The sequence below is a fragment of the Garra rufa genome, chromosome 20, assembly GCF_049309525.1.
Source record: "Garra rufa chromosome 20, GarRuf1.0, whole genome shotgun sequence".
Lineage (NCBI taxonomy): Eukaryota > Metazoa > Chordata > Actinopteri > Cypriniformes > Cyprinidae > Garra > Garra rufa.
Genome location: NC_133380.1, coordinates 31515452 through 31538996, shown reverse-complemented (window position 1 = coordinate 31538996; position 23545 = coordinate 31515452). Strand labels below are relative to the sequence as shown.

The 23545-nt window shown below is 36.4% G+C and overlaps 1 protein-coding gene across 1 annotated transcript in view; it reads left to right on the top strand.

Moving 5' to 3' along the window:
• Nucleotides 1-716: 716 nt before the first annotated feature.
• Nucleotides 717-23545, top strand: part of nckap1l (NCK associated protein 1 like) — a 26806-nt gene continuing 3977 nt past the window's right edge. The window contains exons 1-22 of the mRNA XM_073825549.1: nt 717-806; nt 1840-1950; nt 2043-2135; nt 3074-3130; nt 3215-3357; nt 4246-4336; nt 4699-4836; nt 5000-5048; nt 5597-5753; nt 5874-5930; nt 6018-6114; nt 6254-6363; nt 7647-7779; nt 7901-7982; nt 8234-8292; nt 10395-10540; nt 14628-14760; nt 17261-17380; nt 17696-17835; nt 17908-18039; nt 18662-18883; nt 19754-19793. Coding sequence (XP_073681650.1) covers nt 717-806; nt 1840-1950; nt 2043-2135; nt 3074-3130; nt 3215-3357; nt 4246-4336; nt 4699-4836; nt 5000-5048; nt 5597-5753; nt 5874-5930; nt 6018-6114; nt 6254-6363; nt 7647-7779; nt 7901-7982; nt 8234-8292; nt 10395-10540; nt 14628-14760; nt 17261-17380; nt 17696-17835; nt 17908-18039; nt 18662-18883; nt 19754-19793 — 2400 coding nt within the window. The remainder of the gene's footprint in view (nt 807-1839; nt 1951-2042; nt 2136-3073; nt 3131-3214; nt 3358-4245; nt 4337-4698; nt 4837-4999; nt 5049-5596; nt 5754-5873; nt 5931-6017; nt 6115-6253; nt 6364-7646; nt 7780-7900; nt 7983-8233; nt 8293-10394; nt 10541-14627; nt 14761-17260; nt 17381-17695; nt 17836-17907; nt 18040-18661; nt 18884-19753; nt 19794-23545) is intronic.

The following is a 23545-nucleotide window of genomic DNA, read 5'->3' as shown; positions in this document are numbered from 1 at the left end:
TCGTTGCTGTGCTCCATAATTCATTCCTGAACCATTTTTGCTTTGTGGCAGGGCGCATTGTCTTGCTGAAAGGGAACACCATTTTTTGATTTTGTCCTTCAGAATTTGACTAGGTCACTGTTTTTGGCTAATGGGGATCGTGATCTCATACACCCTTGGCGTATTTTCCAGGTTTCCATAAATATCCATGAAAAATAAAACCAATATAGACTGTGAAAAAGAGTATTTTTATGTTGTTCCTGGCCTTTAGTCGCTCGCTGTGTCCTGCATTGTTTTTTTCTGTTTGTGCAATTTACTCACCAGTATTATATTAACAGAACATCTTTATTTCACTGAAGCACTAAACACGTTTCATTTGTTCACTTGATTACATGGATTTGTGGACAATGAAGGATTCAGTAAAACAGTGAAAGCTGATTTTCTCTGTAAAGTCACTGAGTCACTAGGAGAAAGCAGCAGCCATGACACACTTTGAGGTTTCTGTTTGGCCTGTCTTATTTGCTCAGTAAGAGCAATAAATGGCAAAGAATTCAATCAAAATGTGAGAAGTTGAGCGTGAATGTGCTGAGATGTGTCATAAGACATGTAGAGCGGAAGCTCTGTAAGCACCGCCTTCTCTACAGAATGGGTGTCAATGTTGATTTGGCGTCTCCTTGATCTCTGAAGACCACAGCGTTCATTATTTTACTGAGGATCATATCATCTGGACAAGAATCATGGCCTACCAGTTCAAACTGGCTGAAAAACTGGTCATACTCAATGAGCGGGGTCAAGGAGTGCTGATCAGGATGAACCACATTAAAAAGGTGAGAGGAAAAAGGATGCTTGAAATATTCACAAACACACGAAAAAGACGGATATAGGCAGGGCTGATTTTTTTTCACTCGCAGTTCATATGTGATTGATTCTCAACAGACTGAATTGAATTAACTGCTTTGTTTGTTGAACCAAACGATGCTCTAATCTCTAGCTGCTTTTTCCTTTTCTATGTGTTTTTATCATACAGATGGGATTTGAAAGAACATTATATTTATTTATTCAGAGGGATTTTTAAAGTATCATTTATGTATTGTATTTTGTCATGTTTTTAGAAGAAAGTAAGTTCTGTCTCAGTTTTGTAGAGAAAGAGGAAGTGCACACAGGAAACGAACAGGACCTATCAGGCCTTTCTGTAAACCACATCTCTCTCACACACACTGCAAACAGGCTGCACTTCCTGTCTGTCTCAGAACCAGTGTTACAAGTCACTACAGAGCTACTAAAAGACTAATCCACATCCGCATATTGCATTACTTTTTTTTCTTCCTTTTGTAAACTCGTAATAGAGTATTGGTCTGATTTTCAATTCGATTCAGATTTTGTTCAGAGCATGGCAACAAAATTTATGGATTTTATGTAATAAATGCACCAAAGCATTATCATTTAAACTTTGTGTGTGTCATCGTCACCCCACACTGACCACACCATAGCAATTTGGTCACAGCGCCACCTATTGGTCAAAAGTGATAAGCAATTAAATCACATTACAAATTATTGTATTTAGGAATGTTTTTAACCATTTTGCCTAAGATCTATAAATATCTTTAATTTCTCAGTTTTGACTGCTGTTTTGCTGCTATACTTAGTAGTAATAATAACTGTATTGTAACATTTAAATCTGTATAGAGAATAGATCAAAATGAGGATCTGTGCATACTGCATAGTCACTCATGTTAAGTGCTTTCCTGGGTCACCATTCAACATCAAGGGGCAAAAACGTTTTTTTTTTTTTTTAATGTGGTTTGGCATGTTTATGTGATTTTGCATTCTAGGTTGAATCACGTATACCTTTTTTTTCAGGTATGCACAGACCCAAAGCGAAGACCATCATACTTCATTGACAAAAGCACAGAGTCTGCTGTAAAATACATCAACAGAAAATTTCCCAATGTTGACATTAGGGGTGGCAGTGTAAGTATTCACAGATAAAAAGTGATTCATTGTTGTCAACATTTTGGCTCAAATGTTGAATATTTACCTTTTTCTCATTCACGTTTCTGCAGCAACATCTGAGCAGTATACAGAAGCAGAAGTCTGTTATATTGGAGGGCCTGCATAGTTACTATGAGTCCTTCTTAGATGTCATGGAGTTCAGGGTAAGAATGTCAACTGATTAAACTCCTTGTCAAGTTAAGTCAAGTTAATTTGGTGGCTATCTTGGTAATATCACCAGGCAGCGGTTTCTTGTTATGCAAGTACAACTTACAACTTAATCTACTTGAACTGAGGAAGACAAATCTTTACAACTATTTGCAATAAACAAGTAAGCTTCATTTGTAAGCTGTTTTGGATACAGGTGTGCAGTGTTTATTTAAACTGAACACAAAGGCTGTTTTCACTGCCTCCTTCCACCAACAATGGCACTAAATAGACACTAAAATATAAGTAGCAATGACTAAAAATGTCTACGTAATTATGAAATGTAAATGTATCTCTTAATTTAGGCCCTGACTTGTAAAAAGCTAGTCACCGTTTGCTAATGCTTGACATGAAATTCTTTTAAAAGAGGCAATGTTAAAAAAAAAAAAATCACCATGGATATTAAGATATCCTCATTTGACATCTTTCACACATTTGTCATGAGATACTGGAATATGACAGACTTTGAATAAGTGTTGGAATATTACATCAGCAAGGTAAATCCTGAATATTACTGGAGCTAAACCTAAAAAGGTCCCACTAACTTAGCTAGCAGCTGACTTCAGCACATTACAACAATATTTCTAAGGAAAAAACTTGATAGATTTGTTGATGAAATGTTTGTGAGGTTTATGGCATAGTGCCTTAATATAAAAATTTACTTAAAATAAATTTTTTTTTTTGCCAGCAGATTTAAAATTTAAACATTAATGTTATGCTTTACACATTACCTAATGCTTTACTAACAATGTATTTGTAATAAAACAGTATATGTAAACTGATGTATATGTAGTTTCTATGTACTTTCATCATTCTTGTTATAGAATCAGTATTATTTATCTTAAATTAATTTTTAATCAGTATTAATTTATTTACACATATCTTTTGTCTTTAGGACAATGTTTATGAGTTGCTCAACACAATAGATGCCTGCCAGTGCTTCTTTAACATCGTAAGTACGACTCTTGAAGAGAAGACAGAAAATAAGGGAGGCAGAGATGGTTTTACTTTAACCTGTGGTCGTAATCCATTTCAGCTTTCAAATTTTGACCTCACCAAGAACTACCTGGACCTTGTTGTCACCTACACCTCAGTCATTTACATGTTGTCCCGCATCGATGACAAGAAGGCGATTGTCGGAATGTATAACTGTGCATTTGAGTTCTCGAATGGAAACAGGTAACATACTACGTGACCACATTTATGTAAAAACACATTTGTAACAGTTCATAGTATTTTACAATTTGGTCACACAATTTCATACAGTGTTTAAAAGTGGAACAAGAATGTATAATTTACAGTGAATAACTGTAAATTGACATTCCCAGAATTCCCTGTAAATTATTCCCTGTAAAATGTTGCTACCGTGTTTTTGCCGTAAAATTCTGGCAACCACAGTACTTAAGTATTGAATATAATGTACATGTAATGTCAATATTAATTTGCAATTACACATGATTTAAATGTTTACACATAATCTTCAAGTTTAAATCTGTTGATACATATAGTCTAACATCATTTCCTAAATTCGGGTTTTATACATGGCTTTTCTTTCAGAATATGTGATGTCAGAACATTTTCTTATTTGATCATTTTCAAAAATACAGTAAATGTAAATGTGACCTTTCCTGGTTTTGTTTCTTTTTGTATATGTTTATGTATTCTTTATGGTATTACATTCTGAAAATCTATTTTATTTGTACACAGCCAAATATGAGGGTTTTACTGAGAAGATTTATGCAGTTAGAGACTTTTACTTCAAAACTAGATGCAAAAAGTTAACTTTTATATTCTTGTGGGAATATTATTATTGCAGTCAATCAAGTACTCTTACAGAAGCATGTTAATTATTTAATCCATCCATCCAAATACATATTTTATCTTGTGCATATCAAAAGGTTGGTCTAAGATTTTATTGGCTTGTATCTGTCTGTTGAAGCAGCCAAAAGTCCTTGGCTCAGGGACATAATACAAATGCAGAAAGATTTATCTGAGGATAGCAAAATATATCAGAAAAATGTAATAATACACTATGTAACTGTGTGTGTATGTTTTAACTATGTGCAGTGATCCCTCGTTCCCTCGACTTGGTCAGATGTTTATAGAATACGACCATCCCTGGAAAAAACTTTCAGAGGAGTTTGGTCCCCACACCAAGGTCAGTCTTTTTAGATATAATGTAGTAAATCTGTGATTTCCATCAAAGCACATATGCTTAACAAAATTATTTTTATAGACAATTATATATACAAAAGATTGTTCTTATGACATGCAAAATGAGTGTTTTCAGTCTACCCCTTCATTAGCGTCAGTCTTATTATATTCTAGGCAAATACGGCACGGATTCAGTTTGCTGTGCAGCCATATAAAAAAAAAATACCAACCTAGTAAATAATGGATAGATAACTCTTCAAACTTAAACAAATGCTTAAGTATTATCATTCTAGTCTTTAAGTGATTCAGTTACAGGGATAAAGCTGATGTGAATGTCTGTGATGTGTGTTTGCTGCTGTTGTTTAGTCTGTGACAGAGGCTCTTCTCTCACTGCAAATGGTATATCCGCGGAGGAATCTTTCCGCTGACCAGTGGCGCAGCGCTCAACTCTTGTCTCTGCTGGCGTCCCCTGCTGCCATGCTCAGCCCTGCATGCTGTGACACTGTATGTACATCTTCCACCGTGAAGATCATCAGTTATCAGTTCAGATATGTGGTTCAGCTAGGATTTTTGATTCTACAATGCCATTGCAGTCCATGATGTATCAATAAACAGTTGTGCATTTGGTTGTTTGTATAAAGGACTGACAAATGTACATTGTTTTTAGATGGCTTGTGAGTATCTGCCCATGGAGGTGATGGAGCGCTGGATCCTAAGTGAGTATCTGTTATAAACAAGGAGACATGCAATTTCATTGCAATCTTCCAATATTTGATAAATATGTGAACATCACTAGAAAAATCATGATAAACCATGCTGAAATAAGTTTATGTTCATAAAACAAGATAGCTGTTCCATGTCAGTGACTCAAAATCAATGGTGGAAACACTTTGGGTTTGTGTAATTTTACTGGAATGGATTACGGGACTCAAAAAAGGCTTGTGAGAACTGTGCTTCCCTACAATTTTTCTATTATATTTTTTTAAATAAAGAAAATGGCAAAATAAAAATGTAAATGCACTGAACTTGGGTCTCATTCAACATCCATGTTTGAAATCTGTGTACAAACGTTTACACACAAATAAGGATTCATCAGAGATTTTGCATTAAAAATGTATTCTAAATATACAATAAAATTTACAACCAACTGAGAAACCATATGTATGCAACAAATCACATACTTGGTAGGCTTAGAAACTAGTAATGTTATAGCAGTTGAAGATGCTACATTTGTACTGATTTGCTGTTGTCTTCTGATTGTCAGTTGGCTTCCTGTTGTGCCATAGCAGTCTAAATACCAATACCAGCTCTCAGAATTTATGGAAGATGGCCCTCCGTAACAGCCTGTACATCACAATCATCAGAGATGAGATTCTCAACATACACAAGCTCTCAGAGGACTTTTTCGACAGTCTCAAAGGGTAATGCATTTAGTACTCCGCAGACAGCATGTATCAAGAGCCTGTCACAAATTAATGCTACTTTAATCTATTCACAAATCTTATAATATAAACCGTTTATCTTCACCATTTCTTCCCCAGATACAGTAAGCGCATTCCAGACATCAAAGAATGTAAAGAGTATGTCATCACAAACTGGTGAGCATCTGAAGTATTTCAAATATCCCAAATGCGCAAATCGACTACAGACTAAATGTTCTTTCTTTCATCTCATGGGTTTTCCAGTGGGGCATTGCGAAGAGAGAAGCGCAACTATCTGAGAAGTGCCCTAAAGGAACTTACCAAAGTTTTGGAGGATGAACCTGCACTGCTTGGACCCAAGGTTTTAACTGTTTTTTTGTGCTTTATTCTTTGCTATATTTAAATGTGAATAAATTGTAATAATAAAGAGTGGTAGGACATACAGTACATTAACTCAACTCTCTGTGGCATGAACTCTACAGTATATGTGCCCCTTCTAGGTTTTATTTGTGTTCATGGCGCTGTCGTTTTCCCGTGATGAAGTGCTCTGGCTTGTGCGTCATGCTGAGAACATCCCTAAAACCAAGACCCCGGAGGACTATGCAGACTCGTAAGTTTCACTGAGCTACAGTATGTGAGCATTAAAGGAGCATTCCACATTCAACACATCTGTAATAATACCTTGTGCATTATTTTAATTAATTATTTACTATTCATGTCATTTTAATTTACCAAGTTTCAAAGTAGCCAAAAGTGCCTCTAACTGAAGAATTACATGTTTGCATCAAGCGGCAACCTCCCGCTCTCTCTATTGAAACCAACACGGAAGTGACTTAAACTGCAATTCACCGACTGGCCACTAGAGACTGGCTGCAAAAGCAAGCCAATCCCATAAACTCCCCATGTTAAAATGCCCAACTTTACAGCAGAAAATAATATGTTTACAGCCTGGTACAAAAAGTTTACAGATAATTTACTCACCCCCTTGTCATCCAAGATGTCCATGTGTTTTTTTTTTTTTTTTCAGTCGTAAAGAAATTTTGAGAAAATCATTTCAGGAATTTTCTATGGTGTCTATGGTCAAGTTTGAACTTCCCAAAATGCAGTTTAGATGTAGCTTCAAAATGCAGCCGAGGAAGAAGTGTCTTATTTAGCGAAAGGACTGGTTATTTTCTAAAAATAAATTGAAAAAATTATATACGTTTTAACCTCAAATGCAGTTAGGTTATGTCGAAAAACTCTCATCTCATTTTCTACATCGTTGCAGAAGTACCAACCCAGTGTTTACAAAGTAAACGTGCAGAGGAGGACAAGCACCCTTTACAAAATGGTAAAACAGCGATGTAGGACGAATTTGAAGTTGAAGGAGAAAATAATATGGGAGTTTTTCGACATACCCTAACTGTCTTGAACCGGAGTGCACAGAGAATGCATGCGCATGCACATCGCAGAGCTAGACAAGATGAGCATTTGTGGTTAAAAAGTGTATAAATTTTAAATTTAGAAAATAACTGATTGTTTCGCTAGATAAGACCCTTCTTCCTCGGCTGGGATTGTTTAGAGTCCTTTGAAACTGCATTTTGAAAGTTCAAACTCTGGGGCACCATAGACGTCCACTATATGGAGAAAATTCCTGATATGCTTTCCACAAAAAACATAATTTTGTTTTCTACTGAAGAAAGAAACATAAATATCTTGGATGACAAGGGGGTATATAAGTAAATTTAATTGTACATTTTTATTCTGGAAGTTAACTAATCCTTTAAACATTTAAATTGAGTTTGTAAACTTGGAAAGACTATTATGGCAATATTTACTTTTCCAGATGTTACGTTAATGTACCATCACATGAACCTTGCATATGTTCACATGCTATATATTTTTGTTATTCAGACAGTTGGCAGAGCTCCTATACTACATGGAAAAGCTGCGCACTCTATTGGCTCAACACAGATATATTATACAACGCTACCATCTTCAGTACTTGTCACAGTATGATGCTCTAGCGCTGAATGACACCATTCAGGTACTCCGGCACATGGCACTACTGTAAACTTCGGCGGAGCTGAACTAAAAGCACAAAAAATGTTCTGCATTTATATCAGAAAGTTTGCAGTTTTGCTTCATTTTCTGTCTTCTCATTTCAGGGTATGTACGTCTGTCCAGAGGAAGAATCAGTTCTTATGTCGTCATTTGTCTCAACTCTGTCTGCAATGAGTCTCAAGCACTGTGAGTTCTCTTTCAATAAGATTTTATTTTATTTTGTAAATATTATTGTAGGTTTGTTTGAATGTGTGGTTTAAGGTGTACTTCATGTTTGAAAAATAGGATATGACATGATTGAAGTAAACATTGCTCAACATTGTTTGCTCAACTCATACAGCATCTTTGATCAAATGTGTAACAGAAATTCAAATCCAGTTGTTACATACAGATTTGTTTGTTTTTCTTAATATTTGTTGATTATCTTTTCTATACAGTGGATGCAGGAGAAGAGTTTGACCTGAAACCATTCAGACTGGACTGGTTAAGACTGCAGGTACAGCTTAAGCAAACAAGAATTAATTTGAAGCCTAAATAAGAAAAGAGCATAGCCAAAAAATGAAATTCTGTAGGAAGACATTTGGACATTTTATTTCATTTGTAATTTCAAATGTATTTCCAGAATACATTTTAAATTAAAATATGAGGGAGCTTGTAAATCTAATCAATTAGATTTCACAAAAGTATAATGCAGGAAGTGCTTACCTCTTTTTTTTCTGAGTTCCCTCTACTGTACAGCACACCAAATTTACCAATGTCACTCACTGGGAAACCACAGTGCTAGTTCCCAAAGCTAGAAAAAATGTTCCAGATTATTATATCAATTTACTTTAAAACTTAGTAATTTTTTTAAATTTTGCACATAATATACAGCATAGACTACATTCACTATGTTTGTTTTTATGGCCTTTAATTTCCACATTTGGAGGGCAACACTTGTTAAGACAGAATAACGTGTTGTTGTTGTTTTCAGTAAAAAAAGAAAATTCCATCTTAATTGATTATTCAAAGAAGTAATTGCCTAATTAATCAATTAGCAAAATAATCTTTACTTGCAGCTAGTGTTGTTTTTGGCGGCCGATTTTAATTTTAGTTTTAGTCTAGTCTTTGTGTGAACCTGACATTTTAGTTTTTATTAGTTTTAGTCAAGTTCATTCTCCTTTCAGTCTAGTCAAGTTTTAGTCGACTAAAAGTCAGAGCATTTTAGTCTTATTTTAGTCAGAATTACCCATGACTATTTTAGTCTAGTTTTAGTCGACGAAAACTGAGGACATTTTAGTCTAGTTTTAGTCGACGAAAAATGATTACATTTAGTCTATTTTTAGTAATGCAATTTTATTCAACCCAGTCAATGTAGTATAATTACCTAGTAGTATAGACGAAACCAAAGTTTTCTTTTAGCCAAACCCATTTCAAACTAGGTTATCTTATTATATTATTGTTACCTTATAGGCTGAAAAATGCATCCATTGCAGAAGATGCTCTAATTTGAATTTACAACATTTATTTTACCTACCAAACATGTTAGAAATACACACATAAATTGATTTTTTTTTTAAAAACAATAAATAAAATAGCATCACATGACAATGCCAGAAAAAAAAAAAACAGAGAAACATGAATGTTTGAATGGTCAAGCTACAATTTACTAAAAATGAGTGATGTGACGTTCTACACAGAAGCTTCGAATAATAATATTATTCAATTTAACAATATTCTATGCATACACAAATCATGCTTGTACTTTTGTTTTTTAAGTTTATTTACAGATTAATTCATTTATACCTTGTGTAAGTAAAATATTTCTTATGGTTTTCTTAGCACAAATTTATTTATTTTATGAAATTGTCCAAAAATGGCTTGGACATCTGGAATGCAAAAGAAACGTTTTCCACTTTTGACCACAAGATGTCATTAGTGTACAATGTGTTGAAAAGCTTCGAGTAATGAACCCTTTTAGAAACAGTTGAGGGGAACATTTCGGTGCTTCGAAAAGCTTAATTTTCCTATCACTACTAAAAAGTAGAAAAAAATGTATATTTTTTCCCCCAAATATGAACCCTAGCTGGCCGGCCATTGGTCCCTTTCTCTGTGTCAGACTTATGCCACGAGTGGCGCTTGAGGGAGTGACGTCGTCTGCGGTTTAGGCTAGAAGGGATACAGCTCTGGCTACTGGGCATGCGCACATCAATCTAACGTTATAACATTTCGTTTCATCTCGTTTTCGTCAACAAAAATAAAGAGACATTTTAGCATAGTTTTTATTTTGTAAACAACATTTAGTCTCATTTTTAGTCGTCAACTATATTTCATAATACATTTTATATAGTCATCGTCACATGACCAGCATTTTCGTCTCGTCTCGTCTCGTTTTCGTCACGTGATAAAGGTTCGTTGACGACGATATTTAGTCATAATTCTCGTTGACAAAAGCAACACTAGTTGCAGCCATATGTTGTATAAAAATGTCTGGCAAATGCAAAAATGCATTTAGTACACACTCACCAGACTAAAGTATCCATAACATCTCAATAATCCATCAAAGGTTACGCCAACCAATACAGATCTGATGACACAATGTTTTTTTGCATTCTTCAGGCTTACACCAGTATTGGTAAAGCTCCCTTGGCACTGAAGGACTATCCTGATCTTGCCAAGGTCATGAACATGGCCCAGTTTCACACTAGGATGATGGACAATGTGAATGAACTCCTCTGTGAGACGGCTGATCTTTCTATTCTCTGGTGAGTGACTTCCGAGTTATAGAGTTAAGTTGTGTTAATACAGATGTACATTTGTGTTTTGTGGTGTAAGGGTCATTCACACGTTAATAACATATATGCCATTAAAAATATAATTTTGTCTGTTTCTTGTAAATTTGCTTTTTTTGTTGTTTAGTTTTGATTTGTTTTTTGTTTTTTATATTGATACATTAAATTTACATATACATTATACATTAAATCCTTTTTAGGAACCCATTTAATCATGAGCATATACAGTACACTGTTAAAACTTACCTTACCATAAAGTTACTATAACCGAATCAAGCAAGTGTTATTAAGTTGGCTGGAGAAAGCCAACTTACTGAAATCCTATTTAAACTTCTTCTTCTTCTTCTTCTTCTTCTTATTTTTCTGAGCGGAAAATATTTAGACACCTACTCCTGCTAGACCGTTCAAGCTACATACTCCAAACTCGGGTCAGATCTTCATACTGGTCTGACTTAGATTGCTATATCTTTTCAGACTGGTTTGAGTTACGGTTTTCTTAAAAATTAATATTAAAAATCATAAAAGGGTCCCATAGACTTTCATTGACCAAAAGTCCATGTCTGTTTGAACTATGTTTAATGTAAACTGCTAGAAGCCATTGATACTCAATTAAGCTTTAAGCTATCTATCTATCTATCTATCTATCTATCTATCTATCTATCTATCTATCTATCTATCTATCTATCTATCTATCTATCTATCTATCTATCTATCTATCTATCTTCAAACCTTATCAATCTATCTATCTATCTATCTATCTATCTATCTATCTATCTATCTATCTATCTATCTATCTATCTATCTATCTATCTATCTATCTATCTATCTATCTATCTATCATCTATCTTCAAACCTTATCAATCTATCTATCTATCTATCTATCTATCTATCTATCTATCTATCTATCTATCTATCTATCTATCTATCTATCTATCTATCTATCTATCTATCTATCTTCAAACCTTATCTATCTATCTATCTATCTATCTATCTATCTATCTATCTATCTATCTATCTATCTATCTATCTATCTATCTATCTTCAAACCTTATCAATCTATCTATCTATCTATCTATCTATCTATCTATCTATCTATCTATCTATCTATCTATCTATCTATCTTCAAACCTTATCTATCTATCTATCTAACTATCTATCTATCTATCTATCTATCTATCTATCTATCTATCTATCTATCTATCTATCTATCTATCTATCTATCTATCTATCTATCTATCTTCAAACATTATCAATCTATCTATCTATCTATCTATCTATCTATCTATCTATCTATCTATCTATCTATCTATCTATCTATCTATCTATCTATCTATCTATCTATCTATCTATCTATCTTCAAACCTTATCTTTCTATCTATCTGCTAAAATCATGCTAGCGACTTGCTAGTCATGCTAAAATCATGCTAGCGACTTGCTAGTCATGCTAAATAATACTAAAATCATGCTAGCGACTTGCTAGTCATGCTAAAAATCATGCTAGCGACTTGCTAGTCTTGCTAAAATCATGGTAGCGACTTGCTAGTCTTGCTAAAATTATGCTAGCGACTTGCTAGTTTTGCTAAAATCATGCTAGCGACTTGCTAGTCATACTACAATCATGCTAACGACTTGCTAGTCATGTTAAAATAATGCTAAAATCATGCTAGCGACTTGCTAGTTGTGCTAAAATCATGCTAGCGACTTGCTAGTCATACTACAATCATGCTAACGACTTGCTAGTCTTGCTAAAATTATGCTAGCGACTTGCTAGTAATGCTAAAATCATGCTAGCGACTTGCTAGTCTTGCTAAAATCATGCTAGCGACTTGCTAGTCATGCTAAAATCATGCTAGCGACTTGCTAGTCATGCTAAATAATGCTAAAATCATGCTAGCGACTTGTTAGTGATGTTAAAATCATGCTAGCGACTTGCTAGTCATTGCTAAATAATGCTAAAATCATGCTAACGACTTGCTAGTCGTGCTAAAATCATGGTAGCGACTTGCTAGTCGTGCTAAAATCATGCTAGCGACTTGCTAGTCATGTTAAAAATCATGCTAGCGACTTGCTATTCATACTACAATCATGCTAACCACTTGCTAGTCTTGCTAAAATCATGCTAGCGACTTGCTAGTCTTGCTAAAATTATGCTAGCGACTTGCTAGTTTTGCTAAAATCATGCTAGCGACTTGTTAGTCATGCTAAAATAATGCTAGCGACTTGCTAGTCATGTTAAAATAATGCTAAAATCATGCTAGCAACTTGCTAGTTATGCTAAAATAATGCTAAAATCATGCTAGCGACTTGCTAGTCGTGCTAAAATCATGGTAGCGACTTGCTAGTCATGCTAAAAATCATGCTAGCGACTTGCTAGTCATACTACAATCATGCTAACGACTTGCTAGTCTTGCTAAAATCATAGTAGCGACTTGCTAGTCATGCTAAAAATCATGCTAGCGACTTGCTAGTCATACTACAATCATGCTAACGACTTGCTAGTCTTGCTAAAATCATGCTAGTGACTTGCTAGTCTTGCTAAAATTATGCTAGCGACTTGCTAGTTTTGATAAAATCATGCTAGCGACTTGCTAGTCATGCTAAAATAATGCTAGTGACTTGCTAGTCATGTTAAAATAATGTTAAAATCATGCTAGCAACTTGCTAGTCATGCTAAAATAATGCTAAAATCATGCTAGCGACTTGCTAGTCATACTACAATCATGTTAACGACTTACTAGTCTTGCTAAAACCATGCTAGTCATGCTAAAATAATGCTAAAATCATGCTAGCGACTTTCTAGTCGTGCTAAAATTATGCTAGCGACTTGCTAGTAATGTTAAAATCATGCTAGCGACTTGCTAGTAATGCTAAAATCATGCTAGCGACTTGCTAGTCATACTACAATAATGCTAGCGACTTGCTAGTTTTGTTAAAATCATGCTAGCGACTTGCTAGTCATGCTAAAATCATGCTAGCGACTTGCTAGTCATGCTAAAATCATGCTAGCGAATTGCTATTCATGCTAGAATCATGCTAGCGACTTGCTAGTCATGCTAAAATAATGCTAAAATCATGCTAGCGACTTCTAGTCATGCTAAAATCATGCTAGCGACTTGCTAGTCGTGCTAAAATCATGCTAGCGACTTGCTAGTCTTGCTAAAACCATGCTAGCGACTTGCTAGTCATGCTAAAATAATGATAGCGACTTGCTAGTCATGCTATAATAATGCTAAAATCATGCTAGCGACTTGCTAGTCGTGCTAAAATCATGCTAGCGACTTGCTAGTCATGGTAAAATCATGTTAGCGACTTGCTAGTAATGCTAAAATCATGCTAGCGACTTGCTAGTCATGCTAAAATCATGCTAGCAACTTGCTAGTCATTCTAAAATCATGCTAGCGATTTGCTAGTCTTGTTAAAATCATGCTAGCGACTTGTTAGTCATGCTAGAATCATGCTAGCGACTTGCTAGTCCTGCTAGAATCATTCTAACGACTTGCTAGTCATGTTATAATCATACTAGGGACTTGCTACTCATGCTAAAATCATGCCAGCGACTTGCTAATCATGGTAAATCATGCTAGCGACTTGCTAGTCATGCTAAAATCATGCTAGCGACTTACTAGTCTTACTAAAATCATGATAGCAACTAGCTAATCATGCTACCACCCTGGGTACCCTAGTAACCTCATATCTATCTATTCACATTCAAACTATATCTTCTAACTATTAATATCTATAAATCTTTCTATTTTCAAACTATTTATATCTATCTAGCCTATCTATCTTCAAACTTTATCAATCAAACTAAAACTATTTCAAACTGAAAACCTTTAAACTTTCTTTAAACTAAAAGCTTTTAAAACTACTTAAAACTTACTGGCTAGGCTTTCTCAAGCCAACTTAAAGTTTGCTAACAAACTTTTTATCTAGTTATTATTGTTATTCTTAACTGGTGACGTGTGCATAATCTGTGAATCCACTGAGGCTTGGAAAAGAGATGCATACTACTTAGAAATACAGATATTTCTGTTGATTTCACATGCCTGTGATGTTTCAGTTTCCACGCACGTGTGTTTGAGAAGCTGTTCTCTCAGAACAGTGAGGATGTGTCCATGCAACGGTACCTCATGGCTTTCCCAGTCATCTGTTCACACTTCAGTCAGTGTCTCCATCCGCTCTGTCCAGAGGAGGTCAGTACTGTTAGACTAGATCACCAATGTATTAGATTTTTTTTAATGCATATGTAAGTAGGGCTGACCAGAGTTCTTGTGGGGAAAATAATTTATTAAGGGTAGTGTAGCACAGTTCTTCAGCAGCTGCCTTCAGAGTTTTGTCAAACAATAGATACTACACTCTTAAAAATAAGGGTGCTTCACAATGCCACAGAACCACCTTTTTTGTCTAAATGGTTCCATAAAGAACCTTTAACATTTGAAGAACCTTCCTGTTTCACAAAAGGTTCTTTGTGCCGAAATAAGGTTCTGTAACAAGTATCCACTGAGAGGCGAGTTGTAAGGATGAACCCAAGTGCAGTTTTATTGCAGTGACGTGAAATCCATACAAACAATGATCCAAACAATGACTTGACAAACTTGACAGACTTGACTTGACTTGACTTGGCATGAACTTAAACAAACTTGACTTGAACAGACTTGACTTGACATAAACAGGCTTAACTATCAAAAACACAACTCACCAACAGCAGGGGGGTGTTCCATAAACCAAGTTTACCAAATAAGTCAGGCTTATTTCAGTTAGTCTGACTTATTTTGAGCCAAATCAAGTGACAATAAGTCAGACTACCTGAAATAAGCCTGACTTATTTGGTAAACTTGGTTTATGGAACACCCCCCAGGTTACAACACGACAGGGAACCAATGAAACACAAGGCCTATTTATACCAGACAATGAGGGTCACATGACACAAACAACCAATGAAAATCAAGGAACAAGACATAGCAACCAAAGACAACCAATCAGAACATGACACATAGAACTAAGGGACCAATGGCAGGAATACACAAGGGCAAGGGAAGCAAGACACAACAGCATTATTATATTACATAAAAGACATGAAAACATGAACATGACACAAAACCCCAAAACAAAACCAAATCCGAAACCACGTTATAGGTTCTTCAGATTTTAAAAAGGTAAGAAAGAGCTGGTTCTTTTAACAACCTTTGACTGGATGGTTCTTTGTGGAATCAAAAATGGTTCTTTTAAAGCACTTTAAAGTGTATACTGAGTGTATACTGGCATTCCACTCGAGATCCTGCAAGACCAACTGATTCACACTTTTACAGACAGAGTTGTTTACAATTGAGGGACAGTAACAATGTAAATGCATCTTACTAAAGTAACTGAAAATGTGATATTTCAGTACTGGCCAGCACATACTTAACCAGCATATCATTCATTACGCCAGTACTGGGTCAATTTCCTAGTTATTGTGACAGTTGTATATCTATCTGTTATTGCCATCAGACTGTCCTGGTGTCCATCTGCATCAAGGATCTTTGATTTTAGACTTAGCTTCATTAAAATACCTTGTTCTGCCATGAAACTCTAGATGACGCAGGCTGACGGGTTGTTAACGTAACTGATGATATCACAGAGATACACGACTTAGCTTTTCACCGACTGCGCTGACCAAAAGCACGATGGGAAACGACTGGCTGATGACACAACTTAATGCTCATTGGTTCAATCAACTGTGATGTTGCATTCTTTTCTAAAATGTTTTATTTTTTAATCTAATATCATGTGGTTATGTGTTTAAATTCTGCATGAATATTCCCAAACACTACGACAGTGCGATCTCTGTGTGTGATTTGTGATTGTTGTCATATTACTATAAAAATATAAAATACATGTTTGTATTAAAGTAAAAATGGATGATAAATACGCCTTTCGTATGGAATTAAAAAGCCAGCACTTTGAGTGTTTTGTTCATCGTATTTATTTTCATATAAAAGCAATAGAACTTAAATTATATCATGTTTATCAGCAACACAGCACGTGATTGTGAATAACACGATATCCGCCTTTGATCTCGTATCTGTTCCGCTTCCAGAGCTCAGAACTGTCTCCTTTACTGCAGCCACCTACTCTCACCTACATTTCAGGCGAGGCTAGGCGCATCTCAAACGAGCCTATTCACTTGGGCATTTCCTCTAAAACCCCCCACCTTCCCCAGCTCCACCTGTATAGATCTGCTACGGGTTATTTTATGCTATTTGTGCAGCAGCAGTATGTATAAAATAATCACAGCACCGTATCGCCATATGCTTTGGCAGTAGCAAGCTCTGTAATTGACCAGCAATAATCTACAACTACAGCAATAACAAACAGCAGTAGCAATTCAGCAGCATCAGCGTAACAGATCTATTCCGCCAAGACTAAATATATTAACGTTGTCATATCTATTGCCATGCTAAACTTTTCCGAAAGTTGTCATTACAGAAATGTGTTATCTTGTATCTCACAGCTGTTTTGTTGTATCAAAAGGATTTTTGTTTCAGGATCATCTAGATAGTACATGCCACATTTAGTCTCCAAAAAGTGGAGCTTTCTATTCTATAATAGATCATTTTCAAAGGAAAAACTGGAACACTATTTTTTTTTTACTACTACTAAATTATTTTCTGTTATATTTTCTTGTTCAATGCATGTGTGCGCATGGACTAGACTGAAGAAATAGAGAATCAAAGCTTGAAGCTGTGTGTGACCTTTCTGGAGGAGATTTCCCGTCAGACGTGTACGGTTGTGCTGGAGATATGTGCTGAACAGTGTAACCTACATGAGAAGGTACATTCCACAGTTACTTTAAACATAGTGAACCAGATTCACTGTGACTTAAAGGCTTAAGGATCAACCAACATAAAATGCAATTAAAATTATAACTAAAGGGCTTTAGATTTAGGTTTAAGATACAATATCAGATATCAGTATCTCTGAATGAATATTAATGAGTGATTAAGCATTCTCCAAAAAAGCTTTATGAAGAGTGTATGGTTTAAAAAAAAAATCAGACTAGAAAATAAAACCATTAAAGGACTCTACACATCTGCTCTCATTGTCATAAACATGCAGTGTTTCTCACAGTGTTGTGTTGTGTTTTAGCTATTGCCCAAACACAGTGCTGAGACCATCAGTACAGCACGCAATAAAAAACTGAAAAAGTCGTTACCAAAGAAAGGAGACGTGCCTAAAGAGAAACCAGGGACAGAAAGCCTCAGGAAGGACAGAGCAATCGTCACAAAGTACGTAACATCTTGTAGTATTATTATAGTTAGTTGTAGACATAAAATCTCACTGGCTTTCTTCTCTTGTAGTCTGGATAAGATGCACCAGGCGCTGACAGAACTGTGCGCTTCCTTCAGTATCTGCGCTGATTTCACTGTATTCAAACACATCATTGTGCCTGCTGAGTTCCTGCTGACACAGCTGGAGATCAGACTCAACAAGTATTGCTCACTTTTTCGTATTTACTACAAAGCTGCACTGTTACAATCACTGTTGAAATGCACAAGATGAGTTTGTTGAAAATCCTCTTAATTACACACTGTGTCTTAAAGGAATATCCTAGGCTCAGTTTCTTAAAAAGTGAAGCACTTACAATGGAAGTAAAAGCTGAAATATGAAGTATATAATTTTCTGTTAAAAATGTATGTTGTTGAAGTTGTTTGCAGTCATTTTAGGGTTTTAGAATTATGTTAGCATGGCAACGAAGTTATAAAATTCCACAAACTTTACACAGAAAAATTTAATGTTAAAATCATGTTAACATAGATGTTGTTCATGTTTTGTGGTTATTCTTTTGAAGTATTTTAACTTTTATGGAGTGGCCCCATTCACTTTCATTGTATGTGCCTCACTGTAATCTTATGACTTTAGCTTCAAAAAATTATTTTATGTGTTAATAAATATTATGCAATTGTCAACTGAGCTTAACTTGTTTTGAACCAAGAATATTCCTTTAAAGTTTATTTAAGAGAGAGTCAGCCTTCAAAACTGCTAAATGTAAATGAAAAAGCATTTGGTAAAAACACATGAGCCTGCTTTGTTGTAACAAATAGAGGTTTACAGGGTAATTATGCAGATGGCCAACTATAACCAGAGCACGCATGAAATCGCTCGACCCTCTGACCTGCTGGCTGGGATTCAAGCGTATGTTACAAGTCTGCACAGCCTCAGCTGCTACATTAACATTGATGTCACACGACTGGTGAAAAACGTCTTGTTGCAGCAGACGCAGCCGCTGGACTCATATGGAGCACAGACCATTACAACACTCTATACAAACTGGTAAGACCTCATGAAATTATATAGGCTTACAAGGCCATTCCCTCTAAGCTGAGACCTTCCCTCACTAACACTAGGCAGTGGATCAGTGACATAGTCACCTCTGTAACCTGTAGTTTACAGGCCATCCTGTTTAAGACATGACCACAGGGAGTTAATTGTACCTGAATTTCTAATTTTGCTTTTAGCTAGTTATTTGTTGCTATATGATTGTATGCTTGCAATTGGGTCTGCTGGAGTATGGGAGGACTTTGATACCATGGCTCCACCTCAAAATCACTACTGTGCAGACTCAGGCTCCAAATAAATTACTACTGCGCAAAGTCACACTCCAAATAATATCATTGCCACAAGATGACAGTGGCCATACCTGAGACATTTTGGGACACTTTTTTTTAATGAAGAGAGTAGAGACATGTCATCAAACAAGTGAAAAACAAAGTGGGCAGACACAAAAACACTTTCGGTTTGAATGGCTGCGTCACATGACCAAGGCAAGGCAAGTTTATTTATATAGCACATTTCATACACAATGGTAATTCAAAGTGCTGTACATAAGAGGAGTTAGAATCACAATAGCATAAAAATCATAGTCATAAAAATTTAAAATAATAATCACACAAACAGATTTAAGAACATATCGAAACTCGTGACCCACACTTTCACTTTTAGTTTACTTCAGCGCTCTCTCAGTCTTGCTGAGAAAATTGCGGCAGCCTTCAGATAGGCAAACTGTACTTCGCCTTACCTGGTCTGCGCAATGTCTAGATAGACAAACTATACTTCGTCGTATCTACTTCAACAAATATTTAGACAGATAAACTATACTTCATCTTGTCCATTTACTTTAAGTTTACTTCAGCGCGCTCTCTCAGTCTTGCTGAGAATATTGCGGCAGTCTTCAGATAGGCAAACTGTACTTCGCCTTACCTGGTCCGCGCAATGTATTGCGGCAGCCTTCAGATAGGCAAACTGTACTTCGCCTTACCTGGTCTGCGCAATGTCTAGATAGACAAACTATACTTCGTCGTATCTACTTCCACAAATATTTAGACAGATAAACTATACTTCATCTTGTCTATTCACAACGAACAGTAATGTCACTAATCAGATAGACAAACTATACTTCGTCTTACCTGATCAGAGACATCCACGCCGTGGTCACCAAATTGTAAGAACATTTTAAATGATTTTAAAATTGATTTAAAAATTAATTAAAACAGTAGAAATGGTTATCACACTAACAACAATAAAAACAGAGAATTTAAGAACATTTAAGATGATTTGAAAAATTGATTTTAAAATTAATTTGCACAGTAAAATGATTATACATAAAATAATGCAGTCTGTTCGAACATAGCACAGTGCTCATTCAATAAATGCACAACTAAACAGGTGAGTTTTCAGTCTGCATTTAAATGTGGCTAATGTAAGTAAAAGTACTTTAAAATCTATCCTAAACATAACTGGTAGCCAGTGTAAGGACCTGAGGACTGGTGTAATATGCTCTGATTTTTTGGTTCTAGTCAGAATCCTGGCAGCAGCGTTCTGTATGAGCTGCAGCTGTCTAATGGTCTTCTTGGGAAGGCCAGTGAGGAGACCATTACAATAGTCCACCCTGCTGGTGATAAAGGCATGAACAAGTTTCTCCAAATCTTGACGGGAAACAAAACATCTAATTCTTGCAATGTTTTTGAGATGGAAGTATGCTGATTTAGTTACTGCTTTGACATGGCTACTGAAACTGAGGTCTGTCTCCAGAATCACACCAAGATTCTTGACTTGATTTTTTGTTTTTTGACCCCTAGTGTCAAAGTACGCATTTACCTTATGAACTTCATCTTTGTTTCCAAATGCAATGACTTCCGTTTTCTCCTTGTTTAACTGTAAAAAGTTTTGGCACATCCAACTGTTAATTTCATCAATGCATTGGCAGAGGGAGTCAATGGGGCTGTAGTCATTTGGCGATAAGGCTAGGTAAATCTGGGTATCATCTGCATAGCTGTGATATGCAATTTGGTTCTTTCTCATTATTTGACTTAGTGGGAGCATATACAGGCTGAACAACAGCGGCGCTAGAATTGAGCCTTGTGGGACTCCGCATGTCATGGACGTCCACTTAGACTTATGTTCTCCTATACTCACATAATAGCCTCTCCCTTCTAAGTATGACCTGAACCAATTTAGAACCATCCCAGAAAGCCCAACCCAGTTTTCCAGTCTATCTAGAAGAATGTTATGATCGACAGTGTCGAACGCAGCACTGACGGTGTGTTCACACGGGGCGCAAGCGTCAACGCTTAACGGAAGGCGTGGCTGACGTTTATGGTCATAGCAGCGTCAGCCAATAAAATGCTGCTCTTGAACAAGATGAACGTGATTGGCTGCCGCCTGGCCACTGTATTTGCATAGAGCGATCTGATTGGCTGACGCGGCGCTTCACTGGCGTTGCTCGCGGCAGAAGTTGAAAATTTCTCAACTTCTGTCGCGAGCAACGCCAGTGAATCGCCGCCGACGGATCCACAATTCCTTTCGGCAAAGCTTGACGTCACCCATTCAAAGTCAATGGGAAGCGTTGACGCTTGCGCCCCGTGTGAACACACCGTAAGATCTAGTAGTACCAGCACTGATATTTTGCCAGAATCTGAATTTAGGCGAATATCATTTATTATCTTTATGAGCGCTGTCTCTGTGCTATGATGTTGTCTGAAGCCAGATTGGAAATGGTCCAGGTATCCATTTGAGTTTGTAGTGATTTAGCTGATTGAAAACAACCTTTTCAATAATCTTGCTTATGAAAGGAAGATTTGATATTGGTCTATAGTTGCTCAGTATGGTGTTATCAAGATTTTTCTTTTTCAGAAGGGGCTTAACAGCTGCAGTTTTCAGGGAGTTTGGAAAAGTCCCAGAAAGAAGTGAGGTGTTCACCACTTCTAAAAGATCTGCTTCTAAACAGTTAAGCACACTTTTGAAAAAAGATGTGGGAAGTGTGTCAAGGTGGCAGGTTGACGATTTGAGGTGCTGTACTGTTTCTTCCAAAATGTTGCTATCGAATTTCTTCAAAAGTAGACATAATGACTTCTTTTTGAAATTGCGGTCGAATCTGTCTGACCTCTGCATAACTTGAGGGTGTGCTAATTGTCTTTCTGATATTATTGATCTTCTCAGAAAAGAAGGAAGCAAACTCATCGCACTTGCTGTCAGAGAGCAGTTCACTAGGGATCTGACTAGGGGGGTTCGTTAGTCTCTCAACGGTAGCAAAAAGAGTGCGAGTGTTGTTTAAGTTGCTGTTTATAAGGTTCGAGAAGAATGTTTGTCTAGCTTTACCTAGTTCAACATTGAAAGCATGAAGGCTGTCTTTATAGATGCTATAGTGAATTTCAAGTTTTGTCTTCCGCCACATCCGCTCAACTTTCCTGCATTGTCTTTTCATACACTGTACTGCTGTTGATTTTCTCCATGGTGATTTCTTGCCAGTCATCTGTCTGACCTTCACAGGTGCAATGTCATCAATGACATTCTTAACTTTTGAGTTAAAGGACTCCAGGAGAAAATCAACAGAGTCTGCAGAAATGCTTGGCATTGAAGAAAAGCTGAATTTACCTCTCAAATAGTTGTGTTTTGCTTCAATTGTATATTGATGTATATCCCCTTCACCCTGTCACACCATGCGGGGAATGAGGATCCAGAGGGAGACACGGAGAGGCAGGAGTACAAAAATATCACTATTTATTAAACAAACAAAACAAAAACCATGGATGAAACAACACGACAGAACTTCAAGACCAGACGAGGAAAACTGAGAAACACACGACTTATAAACAGAAGCAAAAGGGAGTGGTAACTAAACAAGACAGGTGATAACAATCCAGGATAATGAGGGGAAGTCCAAATATGGGCAAGGGTAAACCATTACAAACAGAACAATAGGGGGAGACACAGGAATAAACCAAATCAAAGGAACCACAGGGGGGAAAACACTAGGAAAACACTACAAAACAGACCACAATCGTGACACACCCAGTGCTGCTTGTTCTCTGCATTCTTAAGTATCTTGATACTGTCTGTTTTACTGACTGAGAAACCATTTCAGATGAATCTGAGAGAGTGGTCCCACCAAAATATGAATCAATTGCAATGCCATTTGGCCAAAGGATAGAACTGACTGAATATATATATATATATATATATATATATATATATATATATACCCTGCTGAAAAAAAAAACAGCTAAAACCAGCCTAGGCTGGTTGGCTGGTATTAGCTGGTTTAAGCTGGAAGTAGCTGGTTTTAGCTGGTCTCCCAGCCTGGCCAGGCTGGTCAGGCTGGTTTTAGCTGGTGGTTTTCCAGCCTGATCAGCTAAGACCAGCCTGGCCAGGCTGGAAAAATGGCCAAAACCCCTCTAAAACCAGCCTGGCGACCAGCTATGACCAGCTAAAACCAGGCTGGTTGACCAGCTAAAACCAGCCAACCAGCCTAGGCTGGTTTTAGCTGTTTTTTTCACCAGGGTATATATATATATATATATATATATATATATATTAGTGGTGGGCCGTTATCGGCGTTAACGTGCTGCGTTAACGTGAGACTCTTATCGGGCGATAAAAAAATATCGCCGTTAATCTATTCTCAAAGTTGGGTTGGGAGCTGGGTCTAAACTACGTAAG